Source organism: Amblyomma mixtum, chromosome 7 (assembly GCF_055824585.1).
Source record: "Amblyomma mixtum isolate Tamu chromosome 7, ASM5582458v1, whole genome shotgun sequence".
Lineage (NCBI taxonomy): Eukaryota > Metazoa > Arthropoda > Arachnida > Ixodida > Ixodidae > Amblyomma > Amblyomma mixtum.
In genome coordinates, this window is record NC_143018.1 from 150,610,044 (window position 1) to 150,631,366 (window position 21,323).

Genomic DNA, 21,323 nt, shown 5'->3' on the forward strand with positions numbered 1-21,323 from the left:
ATTGGAAATGTAATAAATAATGGTTATTTTTTTTTACAACTTGCGAATTTTTTCGAACCACACCTCAGCCACCCTCTCGTAGTGAGAAGACGGCAGAGGTCACTAATCTATCGGTTGGGGACCTCGAGATCCTTGTACAGCCAAGGATGGCTGCTGAGGTTGCCAACCCTTTTTAAAGCATTTACCATAAGTCTCTTTTAAAAATTTGTCTTATATTTTTACTATGTTGCACGAATTAACTTTTTAGGCCCTTTACACCGCCGTTCATTTAGAGTTTAGTATAAGAGCTGTTTAAAAGAATTTTCTATACCTTCAGCTTGGCGCATGATAGCCTTAGTCGCTTATGCGCCATTAAACCCAACCCAACTCAACCCAACTCAACACTCAACATTAGAGCAAGAATGTGAGTTTTTCAATTCAACTCCCTTTTTAAAATGGCGTTTCTTCCTCTCAACGTTCCCCAATCACCAACGAAAAAAAAATCCAATTTGCGCCATCCTCACGCATCGCCTCATCTGCTTCTGGTCACTGGTGCGGTAACGGTGGTGAGCGCCGTTTCTTTGGTTGCCACCGTCGATGGCTCGTTGCTCGCTTCTGGCATTTCACGGTGCCTGCTGACGTAGAAGATGCCAACGTAGAGGCAACATTCAACTGTTTTCTCAAGCACCATACTTGATCTTCCTTTGTTCGCGCCGGCACCCCCTGCTCATTCTCACAGCTTGTTTCAGTGCGGTTCGCGTGGTATGTTGCGACAATCAACGCTGAGCTGTGGAAGAGAGGAGTTCCAGCACCGAGCTGATGAGGGTACATTGTTCTTCCTCGATTATATACAGAAACCAAGCTTAAAGACATGGTGGAAGCAAATAGTGTCATTCCAGGTTACCGTCGGTGGTTTTCAACTTAATCTAGGCTTATTTTTTTCCGGACTGTTGTTGGTAACGCTGCATCAATTTATATACGAAGCAACAAAACGAGCTCACAGAGCACAAGCTGACGACTCCGCTGGGCTTGCAGACGGCAAAAAGAACGCGTGGCCTGGGGTCGCATGAGAGCAGCGCAGTTTCCCAAGCTGCCCGCAACGCCCGGTCCGCTGAACTGCTGTAAGAATGAGCCTGAATGGGGATGCATAAACATCGCATCCTGTTTGTGTTCCAAACTTTGCTTCTTCTATGCACCTCCCTCGTACAGAGGAGTGAATAAAATACTCCGCACATGTAGAACACTTCCTTACGGGTGTCCAGCAGACGGCATGAGTTAAAAAGGTCGGAATGGCCGGTTGGTCCGATCGTATTGCCGCGAATCTTTGTAGCGTTTGTTTGTCGTGCTTATTTGTTCATGCTTCAAGGCTACCGGCACGCCGCTTTATCGCTTCGTTTGTGACGCAAGACGCGCCTAGAATTATCTCGATGGATCGCATCCGGACGGAGCCGACTCTAGTTTGTGCCAGAATGTTCTAGTAACTTCTAAAGCTTTATCTCGAAGGGTCGCTATCAGCTTTAAAAAGAGCACGGCCGACAGCGGCGGTCATTCTGTCCGACGACCGCCGAGCACGCTTGTTGCTACGCCGCCGCCGAGTAATTCCGTTCTTTGCGGGTGCAAGTCAGCCCGAATAAAGAGTTTCGTTTCGAAGACATTCTCGCTGTGTTCCTGTTCGCCGGACTGCAGTAACCACTACGTGACATCTGGTGGAGGTGCGGGGTATCGATCCCCGTACCTCTTCCTTTGAATGGCCTTCGTCCACTCGTCCGGCGACAAGTTGCCGGTTGGAGCTGCAACTCCAAACTTCTTGAGAAGCAAAACTACTTTATTGAAGACGGGAACAAAAATAAAGGCAACAGGAGAAAAAGGCGGTTAAAAGAAGGGCTGTATAAAAGCGGCCGAGACTGAGACTCGGCGCGCTCGTCTGCTCTTTGTTGGCAGCAGTTTTTATCCCCTCGATAATTGGGCGGAGCTTTATTAAACCAGCTCTCGCCCAATTCCAGCCAATACTGCTGAAATGTCACTCTACATACAAGTGGGCGGAGCCCAGTGCTCGCCGGAGCCGGACTCTGGCGGACCGCGCACTTTTCCTGAAACATTCGCCCTTTACGAGGCGCCAGCAAAGTCTACTCCACCGCTTAACGTGACAGTCGGGGGTTTCAGAAGGCGCCGACCTTACTGACACCCACCCCTTGAGAGTAAACTCTTCTCAATGGGAAACGGTCGTCGGCCCCTTGGTCCCCGCTTCCCGCGGCCCACGACAGCGTCCGAAGCGCGCGACGCGCTGTCATCTTGTCAACCCCTCCCGACTTCAGCCGGACACGCTAGGGGGAAATTAGCTACTGGCGCCGTAGGCTTCTACCTTAACAGCATGCCATTTCGCTAATAGCGTGTGGGAACGACGCTAGTGTTTGTTGTGCGAGCACTGCTTCCGTAGCTGCAGCCGCATGTGCTAAACGTAAGTCCTGGGCACAGCTTGCATGCCTCGAGTTTTCGTGTGGCTTCCTTTCGCGAGACTGAGCGCACTGAATTGTCTCTCGTGCAGCACTACTACTACGACTTCGACCTCTTGGAGTCCTTCGACGGCTCTGTCCTCAAGGACCCGCTGATATCCATCGAGACCAAAGGAAAGGTGCCTCGCAAAGCGAAAGGTAAGAAGAGCCAGCCGAGATTCTGACTAGTTTAGAGCGAACGGATGGTCTTCGGCGCTTAATAAAAGGCATGCAACAGCGAAACCGCCTCGCTTGATGAAGGAAGCGAGACCAATTCCTGGAAGCCGATTCTTGCAGGGCCGGTTGTCACTGGTTGAGTACATCCGAGAGACGACCGCCTAGAAATAAGATGAGGAGTTAAGGCAGACGCTGGGGCGAGTTGGTAATCCATGAGTGTAGACAGCGCAAAAAAGATGGGGACGTAGAAAGAACACAAAGGCAATCGCAATTGAAAACATGACGACAGTCACATGAACTGCTGAGTGGAATTTCGCGGGCCACGCAATGAAGCCTCGGTTGAAAACAGCGTTCTTCTCTCGGTTCTTCCTGCATGCCCGTCTTTTTTGCGCTGACTGCACTCAGGGACCAGCCGCACAACAGCGCACTCGAACGCCGGCGCAGCAGCAGCGCAGGCCTCTCGTGCGTGAGGCATTACAGTTAGGAGCAGAATCGTGGTAGCGCTAGAAGTTATCCACCGCAATCTAAAAACAAAAAATCTTGGAGGACGGTTAAGCTTCGCGTTCAAGAGTGGTACGCGACAGCGTGTCGCAGCCTGCCAGGCCGTCCGCAGAACGCCATCGCCCGCTCGGCGCGACGCCTTGCCCGTCGAACAAATCGATCGGAGTCTCCAGGAAGCCTCTCGACAAACCCGATGCCATGGACGCCAGCATAGCTTCCGCGCCGCAAGAACGGGCAGCAAGCCGCAAGCTTCGTGGTGAACGCGCCTTGGGTGTGTGCGCCGTCGTTCGCCGCGTGGTTCCTGCGTCCCCGCACGGCCCCACTGCGCCCGAACGAGACCAGCGGGAGCCGCTCCCGTCGCGCGCTATCTGTTGGGGCAGTGGCGTACACTGCGTGGAGGAGGAGAAAGAGGGAGTGGTTTTAGTGGGCGCCGCCTGATGGCGCTACGTGCGCGCCAAGCCAAGAGGGAGAGTAGCGGAAGCCTACTGTGCTACTCCCTTAACTGCGACTTCTCTAATTTCCCTGCTCATAATTACTAGCGTACACCACAGTACACGTCTGTAAAGCACCCTTCTGAGACAACACCGCATTCACTAGACGCGCCTCTGTTCATTCCAAACCATCGAGCTGGCGTGGCGGAGTGGTTAGGGTGCTCGTCTCGCACTCCAGAGGCCCTGGTTCGATTCCCGAACTGGACCAATTTCCTACTGGTATTTATTTATTAATGCTTCTGCGATTTTACGCCCACGGCCAGTGCTGCCGACGGCGACAGCGGCTTTTCTGCGACACGGGGCCCATAACGCTATCGCTTTAAAATTTCAGGCCTCACTCCTTCCGAGGCCAATTTTGACCTCACATTGTGAGGTTGGGTTCGGGTGTGCACCTCAAAATACACATAAAAAACTGATCACACATTTGAGTGAGTATATCCAATTCAATCTCCAAAGTAATTACTGTTGTGTTATAGTTACTAGTTGTGGCATTTAGGTGCGTATAATTATTCAATACGCAGTAGAGATATACTACTCAATGTGCATTCAAGAGGAAAAACTGGTATTTTCTCATAAAAGCTCCGAGAATCTGTGGCTTGCACGTGGAAGAACCATCGCATACTGCTGTAGTTTGAGTTGTATTCGTGAAGCGTTTTTAGATAAGCACAGTTGTAAAACTTGCGCCGCGTATGCGGCCCTATTTTGTGGCCGCTTTAATCTACTAGAGACGCGAGCGCCATCTGTACGGTGGTGACAGTACCGCGTTCGGTTTTTCGGTTGAACTTTGGGCACGTGGTCATTTTTCTGCAGAACTGGCCTGCGCTGGCTCGCGCCTCGCATCGTCCGCGCCGGATGTTGCTACGTCTACCCGCACGTGTCTAAGTCTAAGTGCTGTCAAGTTCTAGTGCGCTCTACGCCTGGGGTACGAGAGAGCTTCGTGTTGATTTTTATTGCGAAAGCAATACTACGCTCATGAACGGCCTTTCGCGTAGTGGCGGCCGGTAGCCACTGGCACGCGATGATAAAATTGCGAGGCTAGAAAAGGAGATGGCGAAGCTCCGCCAATTAATTACGAATGCTAGGGGACAAGAATCGAAGTCCCCCGCACCAGCTAAGGAGACGCGAGCCCCGCCACCGTCGTCGGAGGCAGGGGTGGAAGCGATGGAAACGGAGGCTAGGACCCCAATCAAAAGACCACCTTCCCCGAGCGGACAGGAGAACAGTAAACGAGTAGCAGAAGCCTCGAAGTCTGATACGCGGCAGCACATTAGAGCCCCGAGTAAACTCAGGACTGACTTAAATGCAGTCACAGAAAGGGTAGACATCTTGGAGGATAAGGTGGACACCCTAACGGGCAGAATGGACGCACTCACGAATAGGGCGGACGCCTTATTCAACGCATTCAGGGCGTTCCAAAATCAGGTAACCATGTCATTCGAACGAGTGATGGAAACACTAAGCGAAATAGAGGCGCGCCTTCATCCGTTGCCTGGTCAGCAGTAGAGATGCAAATTTTCAAGAAATTTTGAATGGCATGAAAAAAGGGTTTTTTCAGGGCTTTTTCATGAAAAATTGGAAATTTTGCAAAACATGCAGATTTATCTGCAACAGCACAACGATCAATAATAATGCTCCGAAGTTCAGTCGAATATGCAGTTATAGATGTCATATTCTGAAACGAACTTCTTGTTCTATTGCACCGAGAAGATAAATAATGATTTGCACTCCAGGCGAATATGGAGATATAAATATTGTATTTGTGGAACGAACTTGTTCCATTGCACCGACAAAGGGAACATGAAAACTGATCTATAAGTCACTCCATATTGGATTCAGAGTCACTTCCGCAGGATGCTGCACTACGCGCAGCAGCATGGATTAAGTTGTGTCCACAGTTAAGTTCGACTCCACATACACGATGTTTCGAACGCGATCCCCTGAAAGCCTGTTGCGAATCCTTGTATGGACGTTTCCGAAACGTGACCAGTTTCGTTCGCAGCTGGCGGTTGATTATGGTATCTGCAGCAGTAGGCAAGCCAGATGAGTTAGCGGCTGGTTGGTGCAAAGGCCTTGCCACCAGATAGATGGGGCCACGTGCTTCGCTGAGTCCCAGACCCCTGTCCTGAATCAAATTCCTGCGGATGTCCTGTACTCTGCTACGTTGGAAATCAAGAAGCTAGGCTTGTATTTGGCTATAACCGCTTACGTGCACAGCAGTCTATGTTATTTATGCCGTGTGTGTCGCGCTGTAGAATTTGCAGTAATTTTGTTCTACTTCAGCCTTGAGTTTTAAAAGCACTACCTGGTACCGGCGATGACGACTGCTCTCAAATCGTTCAACCATGGTTTCCAAAGCAAAAACAAAAACCTTGAACTGAAAGCAAGAAATCATAGAACCTTGAAATTGCATTGTGAAATTTTCGATGTTTCTTTCCATTTTTTGTAGTCTGAAAAAAACGAAAAAGAACGGTTTTTTTCCAAAATTGCAGTGTTTTTTTTTCAGGCCTTCACATCTCTAGTCAGCAGCCAGTACAGATAATCGCGGCGCAACGTCGGCCCCTCGCCAACAAATTGAAGTGTGGCAGTGGTACTGCAGACGCTTCCGCCGTAAGCGGGGGAACTTGTAGCTCCACATACAAAACATAAAGCGTCCGCCAGACGTTATTGCGCTACAAGAAGCCAGCGGCGCAGTAAAAAATGACTGAGGCTTAGCTTAGGTTAAGCCTAGTCAGATGCGAAGCATATTGTCGCCGAGTTGCATATCAAGCACGCCGCTTGGCTAGACGTTCTTCACGCTCTTCATCAGTCTCTGTAGCACGGCGCAACTTTTGCTTCTCATTCCAACGAGCAGCCCTGTCTCCAGGAGGCATCTCTCTCCCGTGTACGCCTAGCAGAGGCAGGCGCACCCCCTTGTATACCGCCGCTCCAGCATCACGTGTTCACTACAGCGCACCTAGCGGCAGAAGCAGGAAACACATTGGTCGCGACGCCTCGCGCGACGGCGCGAGCTGGGGCCCCGTTTCTCCTATGTCGTTACGTCACGCATCACGTGGTCCTCCTTGGTCGCGACGCCTCGCGCGACGGCGCGAGCTGGGCCCCCGTTTCTCATCTGCTGTGACGTCACGCACCACGTGGTCATCCTTGGTCACGACGCCTCAAGGCGCCGCCACCGGCGGACCTACTACCAGTCCCTTCTCTAGAGCGGTGGGAGGCTATACTGGCCAGCTCAGACCCGTTGACGCAAGTCCGGGCCACTGAGTGGGCTCACAAGGTCGCCAAGAGCCATGGGCTCGAAGCCACCTAGTATAATGCCCACTAGGGCTCAGTGCTGACAATAAACGTTTTCCAATCCAAATCGCGTGACGGCGCGAGTTGGGCCCCCGTTTTTCATCTGCTGTGACGTCACGCATCACGTGGTATCACATGGAGGTCACGAAAGGTCAATGGTAACGACACCGCCGCGCTCGAGGAGCTGGGTTGGGCTATTTTAGTATGCTTCGCATAAAACTTCCGGGCTACAAAGCGTTCCTACCGTCGGGATATGACGCCAGTACCGTCACGAGCGCGTTCACCGCCACGCTGGTGCCGCGTAACGTCACGGCAATACAGTACAACATCAACTCCAAGGAGGACAGAGGGACGGATATTCCGGAACTACTGATTCGAAGCCTAAGGTTGGCAGCCAAAGCGCAGCTACTAGTGGTCGGAGACTTCAATGCCCCGCATCCGGAATGGGGATACGTTAAAGCCGGCCCAAAAGGCAACTTAGTATCGCAAGCGACCCAAAACCTGGGCCTTTCTGTATTAAACAACCCGCAGGAATGCACGAGGCTAGGCAATATTGTCAGTGTAGACACCATGAACTGGTGGGCGAGTTGGTCTGACATATCTAGTGAAGCAGCGCTACGGCACAGGGCCAAAGGGAAGAAAGGGACGAACACAGCGCTGAACTGACAACAAATGTTTATTCCGGATGCTAATAGCATATATATACTATTTTGCACCTTAGAAAAAACAAAGAAACAGAGAGCAGCAGAAGGTATCAATCCCAGTCACTATGCGCATGCAGCTGTATCGCGTGTACATCGATCATTTGAAATCAGGAAGTTGTGCTCTTTCACCGAGATGGCAACGGAAGGAGTGCTGATACAATTCGCACCCAGCTTCATGATCTCAGATGCCTCAATAATCTCTCGTGTAAGCTTATCCTTGTGTTTGGTAACAACTTGGCTGCTTTTGAATTCTGGGTAACATGAACAGTCACGACAGTGAATACCTATGTGGCGGGCCGCGTTCTTAACATTGTTTGCATGCTCTTTAAGTCTTTCATTTAGACACCGGCCAGTTTGGCCGATGTATGACCCACCACACTTCAACGGGACTGAGTACACCACGTTGTCTTGGCATGGCACATACTTCATCCTGTGATTTTTCTTGCAATTATGACCAGATTCCGATCTTTTATCCGGGCGATTAACTCTCGCACACAAGCCACTCAGTCTGACAGGAGCCGAAAAACAACATCTACTCCAGCCTTTTTGCCTATTCTGTTCAAATTGTGGGACACAACATGAACATAAGGTATTACTGCCAGATTTTTTTGTTTGGAATGGGGGACAGCTTTGCCCTCCTTCAGATTTTTCAATATCCCTTCTGCTACTGATGCCAGAATATGAAGGGGGTATTTTGCGTCTGTTAGCCTATCAACCTGATTGGAGAAACTAAATTCAAACTTGTGTGGGCAGGATTTTTGCATGGCATTTTATTATTTATTTTATTTTATTTATGTACATACTGCAGACCATGGTTAGGTCCAAGCAGGAAGGGCAGGTGCACAAAAAGCAAAATTATAGCAACAAAAATACAACAATACAGCAAAGATAATGTAGTAAAACAACAATACAGCAATGCAAGACAAAGCAGAAAAAATACATAATACGCAATATCAAAAAAGATGGCTGAGGAACGCGTCTGATTTTCAGGGTTGATTAGGTTCGGTTAATGAGTTCCAGTCGGATATGGTGCGTGGGAAAAAGGAAAACTTGAACGAGTTAGTCCGGGCAAAATATGGTTTTAAAAGAGCTTTGTGATAGTGTCGTGTATTCCGTGTTGGCATTGGGGAAAGATAAGCAGAAGGGTCAAGTCTGAGTTTATTGTTAAGAAGTAACGAAAGAAAATCTAAACGAAAATTTCGTCTTCTTACCTGTAGTTCTTCAATACCGTTAGCATGCATCAAGTCTGAGGGTGAGTCAGTGGGTAGATACTTTGAATATATGAATCTAATTGCTTTCCTTTGAATGTTCTCGAGCTTTCTTATGTTAGACTTAGTATACGGGTCCCAGATTATGCAAGCATATTCAAGCTTCGGTCTAATTAGAGTATTATAACCTAAGAGCTTAACGTTAGCGGGGGCGTTTCGAAGTTTATGCCTTATATAACAGAGCTTACGGAATGCGAGTGAACAGATGTTATCTATGTGAGAGTTCCAAGAAAGGTTATTAGTAAGTGTTACACCCAAGTACTTTACGGACGCTACTTGTTGCAATGGTGATGATTCTAATTTATATACATATTCTAGAGCGTTTATCTTGTTAGTTATGCGAAGAGAAATGCTTTTATCTGCGTTCAGTGTCATGTCCCAGCGCTTGCACCACTGTACAATATTAGTAAGCGTATTTTGTAGGTCACTCTGATCGTTTTCATTGCTAACATCGCGAAATAGGACACAGTCATGACGCCATGACGCCACAAGCATGACGCCACAATGCCTCTTTTAACAAGCTTCGAATGGGCTGAGCTGTACGGAAGGTAAGCCATGGGTCATTTACACTATCAGTGCTATTCCTAAAATTATCATAACATGAATCAAGCATACCCAGAATAGATTCGTCTTCCCCACGCGAAAAACTTGGGAAAAATTGCACGCTTGTTTGACGATCTGGGTACACATTTGACAAGCTCAGCAGCACAGCTTTGCGATCGGATATTCCGTTTATGACTTCACATTCTACGAAGTTGCGGATGGCACCACTTACAAAAAATAGATCTAAAATTGATCCCGCGGCTCCTTGCACTCGTAAAATTATTTACTATTTGCAGCAGGTCAAATGTGAACACAATGTCGAGCATTACAGTACCAGCGTTATGGGCAGAGTATGATGAAAAGGTGTGCCAGTCAATATTAGGCAAGTTGGAATCACCAGCCAGTATTAGTCTATCGTCTCTTTTTACATGGCATTGTAAATATGCTCTTAAGTTTTCCAGGACCGTAAAAACGGCCTGTAAAAAAACCAGAAAAAAAAGCGAACCCTGTTGATGAATGTTTTGCAAAATATGGCTTCAATGCCTTGAGCATCAGGCATCCTCAAAAATTGCAACAATGATTTCATTACCATTGCCACTCCTCCACCACTTCTGTCGCGGTCACTACGAAAAACTTTATAGTCTTTAGGTACAAATTCACTGTCAAATATTTTATTGCTTAGCCAGGTCTCGGTAAGCATGGCAACGTCCGCGTCATGTGAGAACAACATGCCTTCATGTTCTGCAGCTTTGTTTACGACGCTGCGACAGTTTATGTTAAGAATTTTGAAAACCAGACTGTTCCCTTGCTGGTGTCACTTTTGATTCCTCGGGATTTTATACTTGCATTATCCCATCCGAACATGTTACCCTCAATGTATAAGCTAGCCAAACATCAGCTTAACCTTGGCACCATTGCTCTTTTCCCGAGATGCTCTTTCCCATAACTTTTTTCTGACGTCACAAATTCTTTTTGAGAAGTCTTCAATAACCGAAAAATCTGTGCCTTTCAACTTTGGACATGCCTTCATTATTGAAGCCTTTTCTCGGTAGTAATTCAGTTTAATGATGACAGGGCGATTATTTGTTTATTTCATACCTATTCTGTGGCTCCTTTCTATACTGTTTATTGCCACTCCTAACTTCTCGTCAAAAATTTCCTTTGTTATTTTCTCCCTAAGCTCTGCTTCTTCATTCTCTTCTTTTATTATTCCGTAAATAAGCAGGTTGTTCCTACGGCTCCTGTTATCCAGGTCGTCTGTTTTATTTAACAGGCATGAAAAGGTGCCTTCCATTTTAGTTACAGTCGACTTCAGGTCCTGCAATTCCGATTTTAAAGTATTGATCGTTGCTACCTCATTTTCAGCACTTTTAATTCTATCTGTGGAGCTATCTATCTTTTCTTCAAAAGAACCCTGTTTTGCCAGAATGTCGTGCACACACGACGCCAGGGTGCTTTGGCCCAAGAGTAGCTGCTGCAGCATTTCCTTTTCTGTCATATCTGGGCCTGGATTTGATTCTATGTCACCACATTTTAACAGATCGTCTTGGAAAGAATAAACGTACCACAAACCATCTGTTATACACAGTGGGCAGGGCAGTAGCAACAGAAAACGGTGGCCGCTACGATAGCAACTCGCAGATAAATAGTTACCAACCTGCGCAATGAAGTAGAATAGGTTCCTGAGCATTGTGCTCGATGCGCTGCTGCCGAGCCCACTGGATGCAGGCGGCGATGAGGAGCTTCTTATATAGGCGACGATGTCCCTGTGATGTGACGTTCCCAGTGATGGCGCAGTCGCAGCAACGGTGGTGATAGGCACGCTGGGGTGGTTAATCTAGCAAAGGGCGGCACGTGCTCGAGTCTCGAAGCAAACATCACTTGCTTGATATGAAGGCTGGTTTGGTTTATGGTTTGGTTTATGGGGTTTAACGTCCCAAAGCGACTAAGGCTACGAGAGACGCCGTAGTGGAGGGCTCCGGAAATCTCGACCGCCTGGGGTTCTTTAACGTGCACTGACATCGCACAGTACACGGGCCTCGAATTTCTCCTCCAAAGAAATTCAGCCGCCGCGGCCGGGATCGAACCCGCGTCTTTCGGGCCAGCAGCCAAGCACCATAGCCACTGAGCCACCGCGGCGGCTGATATGAAGGCACTTGGAAGAAATGGTAGCCGAGGCATGACGGTTGTACGGGCAGCAAGACGGCCAAAACCTACGCAATAAAGCAAAATGGGTTCCTCAGCATTGTGCTCGATGCGTTGCTGCCGAGCCATCTTAGTCTGAAGAGGTCGAACCTAGAGGGCACGTCTCCACAGTTCGGACACTCGAACCCGTTCCATCGTATGGTGATCATGCTTGATATTGCCACGTATCATTGTAGTGTTTGTTCGTTCACGCTCAAGGCTGCAGGAAAGGGTTGTTATCACTTTTGTTCGTGGCGTGAGAAGCGACCAGACTAATCTCGATTGATCGCAGCCATGAAGGGCTGCATCTAGGTTTTTCTAGATTACTGTAGATGATCTTGTCCTGTTATCTGGAAGTTTCCTTGCCGCCCTTAAATTGAGCGATGCCGCGAGCGGCGGACATTCGTAGATCGACGACCGACGAGCACGTTTGTTGCTTACGCCGCCTCCGAGTCATTCAGTTATTTTGAGGGCGCAAGTCAGCCCAAATAAAGAGCTTCGTTTACAAAACTTGTTGGTGTCTTCCTGACCGCTGGACGGCCGTCACTGTAACGTGAAATCTGGTGGAGGTGCTGGGTAGCCTCCCATGTTCCGGACACCCCTACAAGTCGAGACGCCAGCCCTTTGAGTCATCTACCGCAGGACCTGAGTCCAGTGCACCGCGCAAGCCGACGCCTGCAAGGGGACGAACCTGAGTTCGGGATTCTGCCGGACCCTACCCGGAAGCGAAAGCCAGCAGCAACATCTACCATGAGCTTGCCCCAGACGATGACTCCAATCATTCTTCAGCAGCCCCGGGTGCCACCAACCTTCGACGCTTCGCCTGGCGCCGACCCCGAAGAATGGCTGGAGCAGTTCGACCGTGTGGCGATCTTCAACAACTGGGACGATGCCACGAAACTTAGGTACGTGTTCTTCGCCTTGGAGGGACCAGCAAAATTCTGGTTTGAGAATGAGGAAGCTAACCTCACGAACTGGGAAACCTTCAAGGAGCAGCTTCTAAAGACCTTCACGAACGTCGTGCGAAAGGAGAGAGCCCAGCAGCTGCTACAGTCTCGCATACAACACCCAAACGAGACCGTTGCTGTGTACACTGAGGAAATGAAGCGTCTCTTCCGGCGTACCGACGCAAACATGAAGGAAGACGAAAAAGTAAAGCTGCTCATGCGAGGAGTTAAAGAGCAGCTCTTTGCCGGCTTCGTCCGCAACCCACCGAAAACTGTCGCGGAATTTGTAGAAGAGGCATCCACGATGGAAAAAACTCTTGATACCCGAGCCCGCCAGTATGACCGCCAGCAGCGCGTTTTCTCAGCAAGCTGCCTGGACACCGCTAACAGCAATGACCTGCGGGAGGTTATACGTCAAGTTGTGCGAGAGGAGCTCCGACGATTGCTGCCAACGGGAACGCAGCCGCAACCTTCACCGCTCACTGACGTCATCCGGGACGAGGTTCAACAGGCCTTGGGTGCGACGCCGACACCCATGCAGCCTATGCAGCCCCCCAGCCATGACTTACGCCGCAGCTGTGCGCCGTCCTGCACCTCGACGACGGGACCCAAGCCCCTATCGCCCTCAGCCAGCTGCGTTCGACCGCCGCCCACTCGCCCCAACCCGCCCGTCCTACGAGCGACGCGCGCAGCCGAGGAAATGCGACGAGTGGAGAACTCCCGACCAGCGCCGCCCACTATGCTTCCACTGTGGCGAAGCCGGTCACGTCCTCCGGCACTGCCCATACAGAAGACTGGGCATCCGAGGGTTCTCTTACGACGCTCCACGTCCCCGACCCGGCCAGCGACCAGCGACTCAGGAAGGTGACAACAACCTGGGATGGCCCACTGATCCGCACCGCAGGTGGCAACCTGATTACGCCGTCAGGACGCTGCACCGCGAGAGTTACTGTAAATGGGAGAACCTATGCGACAACCTTCCTGATCCTACAGCAATGCTCGAGAGACGTGATTTTGGGAATGGACTTCCTGAACGAACATCGGGCGATCATCGACCTTCGATCTAAGTCGATCAAGCTTTCCACGGAAAAAGCCATACCTGTTGCGACGAGCGCGACTCATCACGTTGCCTTAAACGTCCTTGACGAAGTACTGAGCGTGCCGCCCCGATCAAGTATTCTCGTCGGCATAGGTACTGGAGACATCGAAAATGCCGAAGGTGTTATCGAGGGGAACACCCAGTTACTCCTGGATCGAGGATTGCGCGTCGCGAGGGGAGTCGCCGAAATCCGAAATGGCCGAGCCCAGGTGTTGCTAACCAACTTCACCGAAGAATACCGGCATCTAAACAAAGGTACGACGATCGCTTTCCTCGACGAGCTGGCAGACATCAGAGACGTATTTGCCCTACCCGACCAACCTGCAGAACTACCTGAACAAGGCCATCAACCCACGTTCGACATCAACCCGGCATTACCCCGGAGCAGACAAGACCAAATACGCAGTCTTCTTCAAAGGTACACCGATTGCTTCTCATCAGCATCGAATGTGCGACGAACCCGGCTTGCCAAGCACCGCATTGTCACAGACGAACACGCACGACCACTGCGACAGAGCCCCTACCACGTATCGCCGTTAGAACGCCAAGCTATCCGCAAGCAAGTTGAGGAAATGCTTCGTGACGACGTCATCCAGCCATCGAGGAGCCCCTGGGCAGCACCGGTCGTCCTAGTGAAAAATAAAGACGGCACCCTTCGCTTTTGCGTCGATTACCGCCGCCTGAACAACATTACGAAGAAGGATGTCTACCCCTTCCCCCGCATCGACGATACACTGGACCGGCTGTGCAACGCTAAGTACTTCTCATCGATGGACCTGAAGAGCGGCTACTGGCAAATTGAAGTCGACGAAAGAGATCGCGAGAAGACTGCGTTCATCACGCCAGACGGACTCTTCGAGTTCAAGGTGATGCCATTCGGCCTCTGCTCTGCCCCAGCGACGTTCCAGCGAGTAATGGATACGGTGCTCGCAGGCTTGAAATGGCAGATTTGCCTAGTCTACTTAGATGACGTTGTTGTCTTCTCCTCAAGCTTTGAAGACCACCTCAAAAGGCTTCGGATAGTGCTGGAAACGATCAAGTCTTCAGGCCTGACACTGAAACGAGAGAAGTGCCACTTCGCTTACGAGGAGCTGCTGTTCCTTGGTCACGTCGTAAGCAAGGATGGAGTTCGCCCAGACCCCAAGAAGACGGCTGCGATCGCAGAGTTTCCACAGCCTAATGACAAGAAGGCTATACGCAGATTCCTTGGATTATGCGCTTATTACCGGCGATTCGTCAAGAACTTTTCGCGCATCGCTGAACCTTTGACCCAACTTACCAAGGCTGACGTGCCTTTTAAATGGGAAAGGCCGCAAGAGGAAGCTTTCAACGAACTGAAGTGCCGCTTACAGTCCCCTCCTGTGCTCGGGCACTTTGATGAAAACGCCGAAACCGAAGTTCATACCGATGCAAGCAGTGTGGGCTTAGGAGCGGTCCTCGTTCAGAAAAATGGCAGACAGGAGAAGGTTATCGCGTACGCTAGCCGTTCACTGTCGAAAGCCGAGGCCAACTACTCGACCACCGAGAAAGAATGTCTCGCCATTATTTGGACCACGTCGAAATTTCACCCCTAGCTGTACGGACGACCATTCAAGGTTGTGAGCGATCACCATGCTCTGTGCTGGCTAGCCAATTTGAAAGATCCCTCCGGCCGCCTTGCTCGTTGGAGCCTGCGCCTTCAAGAATTCGACATAACTGTAGTCTACAAATCTGTCCGCAAGCATTCCGACGCAGACTGCTTGTCGCGAGCCCCCGTCGACGCAGCACCTGAGTTGCAAAGCCTGGTTGATTATCTGCAAGGCAAGACCACATCGCCTCCCCGAGGGTTCAAGCGCCAACTGTCGTCCTTCGTCCTTCACAATAATGTCCTTCTGAAGAACTTCGCGCCCAACAGGACAGTGGATCTTCTTGTCGTGCCCAAAAATCTCAGGCAAGAAATTATGCAGGCATGTCATGATGAGCCGACTGCAGGGCATCTCGGGATTGCTCGCACGTTGCACCGCATCCAGAAGTACTATTGGCCGCGGCTAGCTACCGACGTTTCCCATTACGTGAAAACGTGCCGTGAGTGTCAACGACGCAAAACGCCTCCGACTAGACCAGCCGGACTCCTGAACCCCATACCACCGCCAATTAAGCCCTTTCAGCAAATCGGGATGGACCTACTCGGCCCCTTTCCTACTTCATCATCAGGTAACAAGTGGATCATCGTGGCCACCGACTACATGACCCGCTACGCCGAAGCAAAAGCGTTGCCTAGTGGTACCGCAACAGAAGTTGCAAAATTTTTTGTCGAACAAATTCTCCTCCGACACGGCGCACCCGAAGTACTCATCACAGACAGAGGAACAGCATTTACAGCGGAACTGACGCAAGCCATTTTAAAGTACAGCCAGACAAGCCATCGGAGGACAACTGCCTATCATCCGCAAACCAACGGACTCACAGAGCGTCTGAACAAGACCATCGCAGACATGCTCTCCATGTACATCGACGCCGAACACAAGACGTGGGACTCTATTCTGCCCTACGTGATCTTCGCCTATAATACTGCCACCCAGGAGACAACCAGGTTTACTCCATTCCAGCTGGTATACGGCAGGAAGCCCACGACAACACTCGACGCAATGCTCTCGCACGTTTCCGACGAAGACAACCTCGACGTCGCCGCCTACCTTCATCGCGCCGAGGAAGCCCGAAGACTTGCACGGCTTCGCATTCAAGACCAGCAGCACACCGACGCCCGACGCTACAATCTGCGCCGACGAGACACGCATTACAAGCCAGGTGATCGGGTTTGGATATGGACGCCAGTTCGCCGCCGCGGATTGAGCGAAAAGTTGCTGCGACGCTACTTTGGCCCGTACAGGGTTCTCCGTCGCATCGGTGACCTCGACTATGAAGTCATCCCCGACGGCACGACAGCATCTCAGCGACGCCGCCCACGCCCGGAAGTCGTACATGTCGTACGCCTGAAGCCATATTATGAACGCTAAAGGACTCGAAGTTTCATTCTCCGTTTTTATTTTCATTTTAAAGAATCGAGACGATGCTTCTTTGGAAGGGGGGTAATGCCACGTATCATTGTAGTGTTTGTTCGTTCACGCTCAAGGCTGCAGGAAAGGGTTGTTATCACTTTTGTTCGTGGCGCGAGAAGCGACCAGACTAATCTCGATTGATCGCAGCCATGAAGGGCTGCATCTAGGTTTTTCTAGATTACTGTAGATGATCTTGTCCTGTTATCTGGAAGTTTCCTTGCCGCCTTTAAATTGAGCGATGCCGCGAGCGGCGGACATTCGTAGATCGACGACCGACGAGCACGTTTGTTGCTTACGCCGCCTCCGAGTGATTCAGTTATTTTGAGGGCGCAAGTCAGCCCAAATAAAGAGATTCGTTTACAAGACTTGTTGGTGTCTTCCTGACCGCTGGACGGCCGTCACTATAACGTGACAATATGTAACAGGTCCAAGAGGCGGCGACCGGTCACGGTGTGGGCGAGACGCGTGTGTTGGATAACGAGATGCGCCTCCCAAATTCCCGATAGGTGTTCACCACCCCCTACGCGAGGAGTCGCGCATTAGAAGTGGAGATCGGGAGGTCAAGGGCTCTCTTGAAAATTTTGCCTGTACAACCTCCAAGCAATCTTCATCATGTTTCCGTAAGGGGAGGTAGGGAGTCAAGTACAGTGCTCGACTAGTTACGAAGCCATACGCGAGCCGCATCGCATCCTTCCTTCGCAACCCTCCTCGCTTGTTGGAAACGCGGCGAACCATTCGGCCCACCTGGTCGCCGACTTTGCGGAGTTTGGCAAGAGTTGTGTCTGCCTTACGATGTTGATTAATAAAGAGAGCGAGTATTCGAAGCTCCTTCGCTTCACGGATGGAGCCGCTTGCGAGAGAAAGCTGAGCGGAGATTTTGCATTTCGGAGAAGATCGAATACGCACAATTTCAGACTTGGGCGGGGAGCACTGGAGGCCGCAGTGCGTGGCATAGTGGTCAACTATGCTCGCCGCTGCTTATAGGCATTCCTCCATCTCTCATGTGTTTCTCGTAGTGGCCCAGATGGTGATGTCATCGGCGTATAGCGCATGCTGAACACCGCCGACACCCGCCAGCTGCGCCGGGAGATGTGGCGGTAATGACAGATGTGCGCTGCATGCTTTGGCATTGACAACGTTGTGCCAGAAACTCTGCCACCTGCCAGGGTGGCAGGGTGGGCCGGGACTATAATTTAGATATAACGACAAGTGGGAATTTCTTACCACTTATGTGGGAGAACATCCCGTTCCTCTCGCTCGTAACGGCTCCCACAGCTGTGACAACGTCGCGAAGCGCAGACCTCGTCTTTGAGAACCAGGCTTTGGTCCAGCACGTCGAGCATATATCCATTTATTTCTCCCTCCACAAAGCTTCCTTCGTGACCATCAAGAACTGTTAGTGGAGTGTTTTTTGAAGAAGGAATGTGTGTGAAAAGTAACAAATTGTCTGTAATTGTACATACATGTCTTGCTCGAAATCTTTGCCTCAATCCATCGAAAACATGAAGCAGCTGATGAGCTGCGCTCAAATTTTGCATTAGGAAGAAACGTAATCGTCGGCAATTTCTTTCGACGTGTCTATCCTGACATGACGGAAGAGAAGAAAGTAGAGATTCTGATCCGTGGCGCTAAAGAGGCACTTTTTGTTGGTCTGACCCGCATTGCACTGAAGCCGTCGCTGAATTCACCAGCGAAGCAGCCACAATTGAGAAAACTTTAGAAGCACGAGCCCGCCATTTCCCTCGACAGCTCCAAGTAACCTCCACAAGCCACTCTGATGGCACAGCATTCGGAGGCAAGCTGAGGGATGCCATCCGCGAAATTGTACGGAAAGAGCTGCGTCGCCTGCTACCATCTTCCAACCAGCCCCAAGTAGCGACCCTTGAAAAAATTGTGCGCGAAGGAGTACAGCATGCGCTTGGCTCCCCGTCATCGACGCCCCCAGATGAAGCTCGTCTTGACCTACGTCGCTGCCGTACGCAGTTCACAGCCCCAGCGGCACACCCTAAGGCCATCTTTACGACATCAACCAGGCGTTCCCCACACCGCAGCTAGGCAGAAGCGGTAAGAGGAAGGTCTCCCAGCCCACGAAGGGGGAACGAAAGGCAGTCGCCTCTAGAGATGAGGTTGCTCACGAGCGAAACGCCGGAGATCCTGCAACGACCATTCCGCATGAAGACTCCGCCCCCGACACGCCGACGCCGCCTACAATGGCAACCTCGACCACGACGCGAAGTCTTCAAAACGACGCCGCCACCCAGGAAAGCTTCGACGACACGCCCTACCCACCCACGATTCACATAAATGACGAATCCGTGACCCGACGCCGAGGATGACGTGCAACGCAAGAGCCAGGACATCCGATTTAGAAGTGGTTCTCGACGGCCGGAAAGTTACCGCTCTAGTCGAGACAGGAGCCGATTACTCGATGATGAACGGCACATTCGATGCGCAGCTGAGGAAAGTGACGACCACTTGGGACGGCCCACAAATTCGCACCGCAGGGGGCCTCCTCATTACGCCACCAGGACGATGCACAGCGCGAGTGACTCTCAAGGGACATACCTATCCCGCGACCTTCGTAGTGCTACGCCAATGTTTCCGCGAAGTGATCTTGAGCATGGATTTCCTTAATGAGCATCAGGCGATCATTTACCTGCGATCCAAGCTCATCACGCTTCCCATGGACGTGGTCATCCCGTCGATGAGGACTCTGGAACACCACGCTGCACTTAGTGTCCTGGAGGAACAAGTGAGTGTCCCACCCCGCTCAAGCGTCATCGTCACCGCATTCGCCACGGAAGCCAATAACACTGAAGCCATCATCGAGGGGAACATGCAGTTGCTTCTAGACCGAGGAATCGGCATCGCACATTTCCGTAATGGCCCAGCTGAAGTACTGCTGACTAACTTCAGCGAAGAATACCGGCACGTTAACAGGGAAACGGCGATTGCTTTCCTCGACGAAACATCCGCCGTACGAGATTTCTTTGCCCTCTCCGACCAATTCGAAGAAGATTCGCCTGACCAAGAGAACTCGCCCTCTTTCGACATAAACCCAGCCATGCCCCGGAACAGACAAAACCAAATCCACAATCTGCTTCGAAGCTACAGCGAGTGCTTCTCGACATCGCCGAAGGTCCGACAAACGTTGATTGCCAAGCATCGCATTATAACCTAACAGCACGCCCGACATCTCCGCCAAAGACCCTACTGAGTGTCGCCGCGAGAACGACAAGCCATCCGGGACCAAGAGGAAGAAATGCTTCGTGACGACCTGTTGTTCTAGTGAGAAAGAAAGACGGCCCACTTGGATTCTGTGTTGATTACCGCCGCTTGAACAACATCACAAAGAAGGACGTCTACCCTATTCCTCGGATCGGCGGCACACTGGACCGGCTCTTCAGCGCTTATTTCTCATCGATGGACCTCAAAAGCAGCTACTGGAAAAATGAGGTCGATGAAAGAGATCGCGAGAAGACCGCATTCATCACTCCAGATGGCCTCTTCGAGTTCAAGGTGATGCCATTTTGAGTCTGTTCCGCACCAGCGACATTTCAGCGAGTAATGGATACAGTGCTGGCAGGCCTGAAGTGCCATATTTGTCAGGTATATTTAGATGACGTCGTTGTCCTCGCCTCGATCATTGAGGAACACCTGAAAAGGCTTCGAACAGTACTGGACACCGTCAGATCGTCCAGCCTAACCTTGAAAGCAGAGAAGTGCCACTTTGCCTACGAAGAGCTGCTGTTTCTAGGCCACATTGTTAGCAAGGAGGGAGTACGGCTAGACCCGCAGAAAACAGCTGCTATCGGAATGTTTCCGCCGCCGGCCGATAAGAAAGCTGTGCGCAGATTCCTCAGACTGTGCGCGTATTACCGACGATTTGTCAATAACTTTTCGCGCATCGCCGAGCCACTGACCCACCTGACAAAGGCAGACGTGCCAATTAAGTGGGAAGCGCCGCAAGTGATGATGATGATGATGATGTCCTCGGGCTGAATGGCACATACCCACGGCGGGGGATTGGCCAGGGTGCATAGCGGATACAAACGCACTCATGTACAGGGAATGGAGTATAATTAAATCTAAAAATTTGGACGCAGAGCTAGAATTTGTACAATACAAAAAATACGGAGAAAGAAAAGTTGTGAATTCACATTCTAGCAGAGAAATCTACCAGATGAAATTATATAATCCGCAAGTGGAAGCCTTCAAGGAACTTCGGCGTCGTTTACAGCCCCCGCCGATCCTGGCGCACTTTGATGAAAACGCCGAGACTGAGATTCATACCGACGCAAGTAGCGTGGGCCTAGGCGCTGTCCTCGTCCAGGAAACTAACGGACCGGAGAAAATAATCGCACACGCTAACCGTTCCCTGTCCAAGGCCGAGGCTAATAATCGACAACTGAGAAGGAGTGCCTTGCCATCATCTGGGCTACGACGAAATTCCGCGCCTACATGTGCGGACGACCGTTCACGGTGGTCAGCGATGACCACGCACTGTGCTGGCTTGCCAGTTTGAAGGACCCCTCCGGCCGCCTCGCTGTGGAGCCTGCGCCTCCAGGAGTTTGACGTCACCCTGATTTAAAAGTCCGGACGCAAGCACTCT

The 21,323-nt window shown here is 50.8% G+C and overlaps 1 protein-coding gene across 5 annotated transcripts in view; it reads left to right on the top strand.

Moving 5' to 3' along the window:
• shf (WNT inhibitory factor 1) overlaps positions 1 to 21,323 on the top strand; it is a 412,546-nt gene that overhangs the window by 260,991 nt on the left and 130,232 nt on the right. For all 5 annotated transcript variants that reach the window (XR_016284440.1, XM_089553559.1, XM_089553558.1 and 2 more), the window contains one exon: positions 2,525 to 2,630. Coding sequence is in view for 4 of the 5 variants with exons in the window: in XM_089553559.1 (XP_089409685.1) it covers positions 2,525 to 2,630 (106 nt within the window). In the remaining variant the exon portion in view is untranslated. The remainder of the gene's footprint in view (positions 1 to 2,524; positions 2,631 to 21,323) is intronic.